We start from the raw sequence: 9,697 nt of genomic DNA, 5'->3' as shown, positions 1-9,697 counted from the left end.
ATGCGCTGACCAAGTGAAACCAGGCAGCACCTCAGGCTTGAGGCACCGGGGTTTTGTCTGCCAGAGACGAGGAATGGGAATGCTGGTGCAGGTTTATAGACAGAGTTGTGACTCACTCTGTGTGTTTTAGGAATGAGCAGGTTCAAACGGGTGTCCCCAAAGGAAGCATCCCACAGGTCGGTTCCTGGAAGCACAGGGATGATAGAACAGGGTTGGCAGTGTATCCTCGGGGAAAACCCGCTTGCCAACAAAAAGGGGATGAATCAGAGCACTAAAACTTTGCTGTTTCGCTATGTGAAACCAACAGCTCCAGGAGCCCCGGCACCGACCGCTTCAGCTGCTGAAAGCGGAGGCCTTGGCTCTCTGCACCTCAGTTTTCGTTCTGCACCCCAAACTTTGCGCCTGGGACAGCCAAGTGTTGCATCCCGCCGATATTTTGAGTTTCCCCAGTCCGGCACTCCCGCTGCACCCCGAAGGGAGCGGATGGATCATTCACCCCCCGCCAGCGCACGGTTTTGACACAAGAGCCGAGAACAACCTCGCTCTTTCCGCTGCTGTTCTCCCGGTCCCCGGTGTGGAGCCCGGCCGTGCCCGCGGGGCTGCCGCAGGAGGCCGCGCTGTCCCTTTCCCCCGGCGGCCCTTCCGTTACGATCGTTAACCGAGCTCCCCAGCTCCCGCCGCCCTCCCGAGCTCCGCGCCGGCTCTCGGGGCCGGCGGCGGCCGCCGCCGCCTTTGTGCCCCGGCCCGGTGCGGTCCCTCCCCGCCTCCCCGCCGGAGCCCTGCGGCGCATGCCTCCCGCTCCCCGGGGGCAGGGAAGGAAGCGCCGCCCGCCCCTGCACCAGCGCGGCGGGCAGCGGCGGAGCGGAGCCCGGTGGAGCCGACAGCCCGGCCCGGGCGCCGCCGATCCCCGTGTCTCCCCACCCCTGTCGGCCTCCACTCGGCAGGTGAGCGGCGGGCGGGGAGCGCGGCCGGGCCCCGCCGAACCGGCGGCCGAGGGAGGCCCGGGCCCGGGTCCGGGGCGGTGGAAGGCGGGAAGGGGGAGCCATGGCGGCTCGGGCAGGGCCCGGCCGGCCGCGGGCAGTGGGCGCGGTGCCCCGCGGGCGGCGGCTGCGGGCGGCCCCTGAGGGTGGGGGGCTCGTCACAGCCCCTGTGGGTGCTCCCCGAGCTGGGGGTACCCTCGTGTCCCCTCACATAGCCTCCGTGGGTGTCCCCCTGCCTGGTGTCCCTTCATGTCCCCTCACAGAGTTACAGAGGGTACCCCACTCCTTCTGGATGTGTGTCCCCTCATTTCTCCTAAGATTCTGTTTGGGTACTGACCCTGCTGGGTGTCCCCTCACACCCTCTGTGTGTGTCCCCTCACGTCCCCTCACACCCTCAGTGTGTGTCCCCTCACGTCCCCTCACACCCTCAGTGTGTGTCCCCCCATTTCCCCTCACACCCTCAGTGTGTGTCCCCCCATTTCCCCTCACACCCTCTGTGTGTGTCCCCCCATTTCCCCTCACACCCTCTGTGTGTGTCCCCCCATTTCCCCTCACACCCTCAGTGTGTATCCCCCCATTTCCCCTCACACCCTCAGTGTGTGTCCCCCCATTTCCCCTCACACCCTCAGTGTGTGTCCCCTCATTTCCCCTCACACCCTCTGTGAATATCCCCTGGGTGAGTGTCCCCTCATTTCCCCCCCAGGCAGCACCCAGGTGTCCCCTCAGGGTTTCCATGGGTGCCCTGGGTGGGTGCTGGGACACAAAAATTCACCCCAATCCCCTGTAATTCTTGCAGGACTCCCAGTCCAGGTGTGGGATAGTGAAAGCACCTGCCCCTTCCCTGGAAACTGTGGAAATAGGTTAATAGGAAAAACGTTGGGGTTTTATTTTTTAATGAAGCTGGGAGCTAAAGTGTGTTAATTGCGTTGCTTCAAGGTAATGAGGTATCCTAATTTCTGTCTTTTTGATCCTTAGCTGCTTATTACAAGGGAAAATGTTTTTAATTTATATTTGCCCGAGCGAAGAGTGTTGAAGAATTGTCTTCCCCTGTTGTCTGTTGCCTTACTCTCAGTAAATAAATAGAATTTTCAAAGAGTTGAGTCATTAATGCTTTAAAATATTTAATGCCACTGATTAATTTGAAACCAGAACTAGAGAATAATTGACAAGTGCAAGGTTAGGGAAGTTTCAGAGGGAAAATCATGTCCCTGTACATTGGCAGAGTCCAGCACCACTGGAGTTGGGACTCACTGTGTTTGTGTGGAGCCTGGGCTTGAGGAGCCACTCAAGTGCTGGAGTTTTTGGGAATTACTGTCACCCTTGATCCTGCCAAATTATGCTTTGACCCTCATGGGACCACGTGAAGGTGGTGTACTCTTTGGGTGTTAACTGGAGTTTTGTGGGTGGCTTTTTCCACTCTTCCACAAGCCAAAGCTTCGTTCCGTCTGTAGTTTCTACTGGAACACAAAGAATAGCTCCTAATCTTCATCCTGCTTTTGTGCACTCCCCAAGATCTGTGTTTGCCAAGAGCTTTTATCCTGCAGTGAGGCCGGATGACTGATGTCTCGGGGTTATTGCTGTAGAGTATGTTTCAGGAAGAAATAAGTTCCCTTTCCTTCTCTCTGAGCTGCCCCACATCCCTCAGCTGTGTGTGTTTAATGCCAAGTCAGATGTAGGAAAAGCTGTTTTGGGATATTGTGTGAGTACTCTGCCCTCTGGGGAGGAGTTGGTTTGTGTCCCACCATCCCAGATGATGGTCCAGGTTTCTCCACATCCACCCGTCCTGCACCATGTGGACACAGCCAGTTGGAAAACTGGAAAGCTGAGCTGTGTGATCCTTAAAAGGGGCAGTTATGCCAAAGGAAGCAACGAGCAGAGTATTTTGCTGGGCTGTCCCCTCCCACTATGAAAGAATTCCTTAAAACTGTTCTTTCTCTCCTGCCACAAAGTTTTCTGCGAAAGTATTCAGACAACCTCAGTGCACAGGGGATTGCACACACCAGTGCACTGAATACCATCACAGTGGGTCTTTGTGGGTCTGGGCAGTGCATCATTATTTAGGAGCACATGCAAAAAGGACTGGAAAGCACAGCAAGAGTTTCAGAAGTGAATTACCTGAATTGGGTTGTGATTTTGCCAGAAAATACTACAAACCACGAATGATGAGTGCTCTGCCTTATTCCCAGTGGCAGTAGTAACTGATTGACCTGTTCAAGTGATGTTGAGGAGTAACTCTGTGATTATCTGGCACAGTTGTTCTGGGTGTTAAAAATTTACAGTTTATGTTAGCGGGGTTATTGAATTTTTAGAAGGCACACGCTTAATAAATATTTTCCTTTTTTCCTTTGTTTTAGGATGGAGGAGAGACCGGTCTGAAAATCTGTTCCATCGTGGACTTTGCTCTGGTCTGCTAGAATGTTCCTTATGGATGCTCCTCCTCTAGTAGCTCTTCAGACAAAATGGGAGTCCTTTGGACCAGCAAGGAATTATAGATACCCCGTTTGCTTCCCTGAATCTGACAGCAGCGTCACCAGAACCTCTGTGAGTGCCAAAGTTCAGATGATCATCAACAACCTGCAAAGCCAAGAGCCTGCCCTGGGTATGAACAATGAGTGTGCCTGTGTTATGCAGAAGAAACAGAAGGGAGAAAAAGGCACCAGTGCCAGAGTCACATCCAGCACCGCATTGCTGCGGAAGCATCCTCAGTACACCCAGTGTGGGTGCCCTGAGGATTCTGGTGACAGCCAAGTGGAAGAGAATGTAGAATTTGGGACTCTCCTGCTGGATTCTGACAGCGACGATTCTGTGGACCGAGGTATAGAGGAAGCCATCCAAGAGTACTTGAAAACCAAAAGCGAAAGTGCCCAGTCGTTGCCAAGGAATGCAGAGCGTTCTGAGAATGTGAGCAGAGACAAAAGGTTTAAGAGAGAATTCTCCCAGAACAAAGTGGCAAGTAACCTCCTCCCTGTGAAGTTTAAAGCCGAGATGCTCTCTGAAGAGTACCTGTCTGACCACCTGGGAATTGGGAAAAGGCTTCAGCCTGCTTCCCCTCAGAGCATCAGCAGCGATGACTCCTTTGAACAGAGCATACAAGCTGAAATAGTGCAGTTCTTGAATGAGAAGAAGCAGCAAGAAATCAGTAAATGTGTTACCGAGGAGGATAAAAAAGATTCCCGGGTGAGGTCTGTCCTGAAATGCAGCAAAGAAGCAACAAACAGAACAAACTGTAGTGCTATAAAGCAGGGTTGTAATGCACTGCTCCTGAGACACCATCCCAAGCTGCAGAAATCCAGCACCCAGTCCAAGTGTTTGCAATCAAATATCCAAGCAGAGCCCAGTGATTTCAGCCAGGTGAACCAAGCATATCTAGAAATGGCCACTGCCAGCCAGCCTTGGCTCGTGGAGCAGAAAGAGGGAAGTGGAGCTCATTACTGGGAGCCAAGGGAAGCACTGATCAAGGAGAGCATGCACACGTCTGACTCGAGCAGCGATGATGGCATCGAAGAAGCCATTCAGCTTTACCAGCTGGAGAAAATCAGGAAAGAGGCAGGTCGTGGAGCAAACTGTGTCCCTTTGCAGAAGGAACAATTTGATCCAAAGGGTATGGCAGACATTTCTGCCAGCCTGACAATTAGCGCCACAAAAAGTGCCTCACCAGAAATCCATAAAAGCCCTATAAGCAACAAGAGAAAAGAAATTAATTCCAAGTCAACGGGATTAGAAAGCACCAGCAATGACTTTAATAAGCTGTTTAAACCACTGCAAAAAGCCAGACATTTTGCACTTCCAGAAAACAAGATTGCTGCTTGTGAGCTCACATTGCAGGCCTCTTGCAGAGCAGACACATCTGCAGAGCTCATGTGTGCAGAAGCTATCCTGGATATTTCCAAAACAATCATGCCATCCCAAATGGGAAGTGACAACAAATCCCTCACTGCAGACTCCTTCTTTTCTCCCCAGCTTCTCTCGTCCTCCCGTTGTGAAAGTGACAGCAGCCATGTGGACAGTGATGACAGCATAGAGCAAGAAATCAGGGCTTTTTTGGCTCTGAAAGCACAGTCAGAAAACCTTGGAACAAAACCTCCCAGCCTGTCACGCTCCATCCAGATGCCTTTGCCTTCTGATCCAAACAGCCTCACCGGGACCCTTGAGCCTGCTCTGCCCAAAACACTGAAATTATCCCTGAGTCGGAAAAGGAGACTTAAAAGGGAAGGCAGAACAGCAAAACAAGGAGGGTCAAAACTACCTGAACAGCTGGAGATGGGACTTTTCCAGCCAGGTAACAATTCCAGATTCCCTGTGCTTCAAGATGAGCGTGCCCTGAGCAACCCCACAGAACTCCGGGATGCTCAGAGTAATAAAGACCCGAGGCAGCAGCAGCTGATGGCTCCCAAATTGTCTGGCTCTGATGGCAGCAGATGTGTGGCTTTGCACTCTGTGAACCCTTTTCTGCAGGTTCAGAGTAGCACAAGAAAACCTACAAAAAACCCCATCCAAACCCCAGAGAGGGAAGGGTCAGGTGATGAGAGCAGCTCTCTGGACAGTGATGAGGACCTGGACAGTGCTATCAAGGACCTGTTACGGTCTAAAAGGAAGTTAAAGAAGAAATCCAAGGATCAGAAGGCTCAGTGCAAGAAGAAAGTCAGATTCAGTGAGACAGAAACTCAGCTGCTGGATGAGTTCAGTAGCCTCCAACAAAACGAGTGGAAATGTAAAAATCCCTCGCTGCTGAAAAGCTGCCTCTCAAAACCTAGGAAGGCTGTGAAGGAGAATGCAGTCAGGAGCCCTCCAGACAACATCAAACTTCCAAATGACAAGCCAGAAACCATGAAAAACCTGGAGTTTAACTTACAGCTTAAAAAAGGCAATAAACCTAAACCAGTTTCAAACCAGCGGGGGGCTAAGAATAGAAAATGTGCTTTCCCAGCTGTGTCAGATGCCAGTGACAGCAGCTCAGTGGACAGCGATGACAGCATCGAGCAGGAAATCAGGAGGTTTTTGGCAGAAAAGGCTAAAGACTCTGCAAGCAATTCAGTGATGCAAAAAGGTGATGCAAGTCTGGACCTATTCAGAGCGACCAAACAAACTGGTAATAAAGGAAGAGCAAAGCAGCAGCTGGTGGAAAACGAGATTGACCTCGTGCTGGGTCAGAGTAAAAAGACTGAAGTAGCTCAGCAAACTGAGGAGGTGAAGAACTCTCAGAGAACAGAAGGGAAAAGTGCAATGTTAGCTGGCAGTGGAAAATGTGCTGCCTCTGCAGAGAATGTTTCTACTACTGGTCAGTCAAAAGCTAAGCAAGGACTGGGGGGGGTCAAAGGTGGTGGTGCTGGGGAGTTACCTGGGAATGCAGCAGGTAAAAGGAATGTCCGTAACACTGAGCCCCCAAAACCCAGCAGAAATGAAGGGTGCAAAGTAAGAAGAGTCATGAATGCAAAGCCCAGATCTAAAAGGAAGAATACCTTCCAACTCAAAATCTCAAGTAAATTTATTGCGGGTCTGAAATACGCCCGGGACAGGAAGAAATTGATGCTTATGAACAAAAAGCAAAAAGCAGAGTGTTTCCTCACCCAGAGCAGTGCCTTGGGAATGGAGGCAGCTTCCCAGGACACAGATGTACTTAACCCCTCTCCAAAAGGTGAATTTAATGGGGAAATTACACCAGCGATAAAAGCACCCAGTTCTTCTCAGAAACTCACTGTGGGAGGGGTGAATCCCCATGCAGCAGAAAGCTGTGCAGGAGCTGAGTGTCTCAAAGAGGCAGCTGAGGGTTGCAGGAAGGCTGATGCTCCAGGGGATCAGTCCCACTCCAACCTCCCCTCACAGGAGCAGAGTGTGGCAGCAGGAGAAGCTGATAAGGTTTGCAGAGGAACCTCCAGAGCTGACAACACCCAGATGTGGATCAAAGAAGGAGATACCCACCAAGGCAGCTGGGCTGACTCCTCTGCAGATCCCCTACGCCCTGAGTGCAGTGTGGGAAAAGCAGATAAAGTCAGCAGAGAGCCAGCTCAGCAGAGTGCTCAGGTGGGCAGTAAGGGAGGGAATAACCAGCTGGACAAGAGGCCAGATCCATGTTTAGCTTGCCCAAGGCAGCAATTCAATGTGGCAGCAGCAGCAGTGCATAATAGAGGAGGAGCTTGTGCAGATAGCAGTGTGCAGGTGTGCATTAAGGAAGAAAAGGTTGATAGACAGGAAGAAATTCAGGTGTGCAGCTCCAAAGTAGAAGGAAAAACACCTGTCCTGCAGAACAGGGAAGCTGCTGGTGAGTTACACCAAGGGCAGGAATTTTTAACCAAAACCTGTGCAAAATTTACTGACCTACCTGCAAGGGACTGCCCAGGTTCCCTCTTGGAAAAAAAAGTTTCAAATATGTAAGTATTTTTTTTTTTTTTTAATACTAGCAGTCTTTTTATAAAATAACTGTGATTGCAATTACCTTGATAAAGCTTGAGACAGGAAAGAAGAGGCAGTGGGAGATGCTGATACTTATATATCATACACACACTAATGTGAAAATAATTCTATTTAACAGGGACATCACGGATAGACATTCGTAGCTTTTGTAGAATTTTGTAAATTATTTAAAGCGCTCTAAGGAAATATTTTTTATAATGATTTTTAGGGCTGGCATTCCTACAGGATGCTGTAGTTACTGTAGATAAGATATTGGCTAATCACACTTTAAATTATGAGGCCTCTAATTGTCTCTCAAAGGGAAACCTGTTTGCGCACAGAATTTATTTGGGAGCCTCTTAAGAGATCCTAGGAAAGCACAGCCTTGGATACCAATGCAGATAGATGATCTGACACTGGCCACATCCGAGCTGCCTCAGGACAATCCTGTGGGGTGGGTTTTGCTGGGAGCTCAGTTTTCCCACCCTGAGGACTGTGGGGTGAGGTCCCTGAGCAGAACTCGAGTGCAGCTGTGGGTGTGGAGATCCAGCCTGCAAGATAAAAATGCAAATTCACATTCAGGTAAATCAAATGGATGGCTCTGTCTGCACCTCCTGTGCAAAGTGATCTCAGCACTGCTCAAAGTCCTTTTGGATATCCAGAACCTCCTGCTAGCAGATGATTCCAAGTACAACTGCAGCCCCAGACAAGTGAAGGAGTGTGTTCAGATTTTCCTGGATTTCCCTGGATTTCTGTACTGTCAGGCCTGCAGGGCTCAAACAATTCCTCGTTGTTCTCAACTCCCTCATTTTGATGCCCTGCAGTTACCTAGAGATGGCTTTTGGTTCCCTGAATGAACTTCCTGGAACTGAGTGCCCTTAACTATCCTTTTTCAGAAGTGGTTTTTAAAATGTTACATTTCTGTGAACTTTTCACTGACAATTTTGGTGCAATAAAGCAAAGCTGGGTTTGCTGTAGGAAGTCACAACACAAACGGATTTTCTTCAGCCACGGATATTTTCAGCACTGTTCTTTCTTCAGGCTTTTTCTCTGCCTCCGTTTCCAGCGGACAGAATAAAGCAATTTTTCACTACTATCTTTTTATTTGTACTGAATTTCAACGGGATTGAAGTAGCACATTGACATCACACACACACAGAAAGTGCCCCCACGCTGGTTTCCAGCAAATTCAAAAGGTGTAAATTTGAGCTGTTGGCTCTTTCATTTTCGTTTTTGTGTAGTCAAGTCCTTGGAGGAGTTCTCACATCTTGTCCCTGTGAATTGATCTGATATTCTCTTTGTCTGCTCTTCTGCAGAACTTCTCTCAGCCAAGCCACCACTTAGCATCACTTTGTTTCTCAGTCACTTCCGGAGTCTTCCTCCAGGCTGGCCTTAAACTTGCAAAATGGAGCAAAAGCAGCCAAGACTGGATCCAGAATCCCATGGTGTCCCTGATGTGATGCAGAATGTGGGCAAAATACGGTGTAGCATAGAGTAGTAACTGTGGCATGTAGAGAAATAAACATCCTTGGTGTGTTCATGCTGTCCTGCAGCTGCGTTTGAAACATGTTTCTAGTGCTCACTTGGCATTTCTGACTGTCCAACCCCCTTTTTGTAGCCCTGGGGTTGGTTGGCCAGGTTGTTTAAAGGTCAGTGTGTTAGCTCATCTCCATTTTGTGGTAGGATACCTTGGAAAAGTTGTTTTTCCTTAGCTCAGTGCCTGCACTCCCTCTCCACAGGTTTATCTTTTGCTCTGCCTTGATTCCGTTGCAGGATTTGAGCCTTTTGTTTGGAATAGGTCAATAGGCTGGTATTTTAAACTAGAAGTTTTCCAAGTACCTTGCTTTAAAAGGATTAAACTGTACACTTAATTTTCCTAGAGATGTTGGAAGCACTCTGTACTGTTTGTATAAGAAGCTGAATGTTTCTCCTCAAAAGTTTTCAGTAAATCCACATTAAGATTTCAAAGGTGTCTCGTGCCCCTGTTGCTGTGTCTGTGTCCTCAGTACCACTCGTGACCTGATTCACTCCCAGTTAAAATGCAATTCCAGTTACCTTGTTGCTTTAAATAAAACCTGATTTCAAACAGCACTTTTTTTTTAATTGATGAACTTGATTTGTATATAGGAACTGGTGTACATTGCTGAGTTTCTAATGTTTAATAAATGGGGTTCTGCCCATGGACTGTGAAACTGGAGTGCTCCTATGGTTTGTGTCATCATCTTCAGTGAGTAATAATTTTTTGTGTTCCCTCTTTTCCCTTCCTGACTGAGGATGCCATTAATTCTTTGTAACAAAAAAAAATGAAGGAGGAGAATTTACAAAAC

General features: G+C 49.1%; 1 protein-coding gene across 1 annotated transcript; it reads left to right on the top strand.

The window, feature by feature from the left end:
* The first annotated feature begins 3,395 nt into the window (after positions 1-3,395).
* Positions 3,396-9,399, top strand: PPP1R26 (protein phosphatase 1 regulatory subunit 26). Its single transcript, XM_062505737.1, has 2 exons — positions 3,396-7,348; positions 7,995-9,399. The coding sequence occupies exons 1-2, from the start codon at positions 3,396-3,398 to the stop codon at positions 8,050-8,052; spliced, it is 4,011 nt and encodes a 1,336-aa protein (XP_062361721.1). The 3' UTR covers positions 8,053-9,399.
* The last annotated feature ends 298 nt before the right edge of the window (positions 9,400-9,697 follow it).

This window comes from Cinclus cinclus, chromosome 19 (assembly GCF_963662255.1).
Source record: "Cinclus cinclus chromosome 19, bCinCin1.1, whole genome shotgun sequence".
NCBI lineage: Eukaryota > Metazoa > Chordata > Aves > Passeriformes > Cinclidae > Cinclus > Cinclus cinclus.
This window is presented reverse-complemented; position numbering and strand designations above follow the sequence as displayed.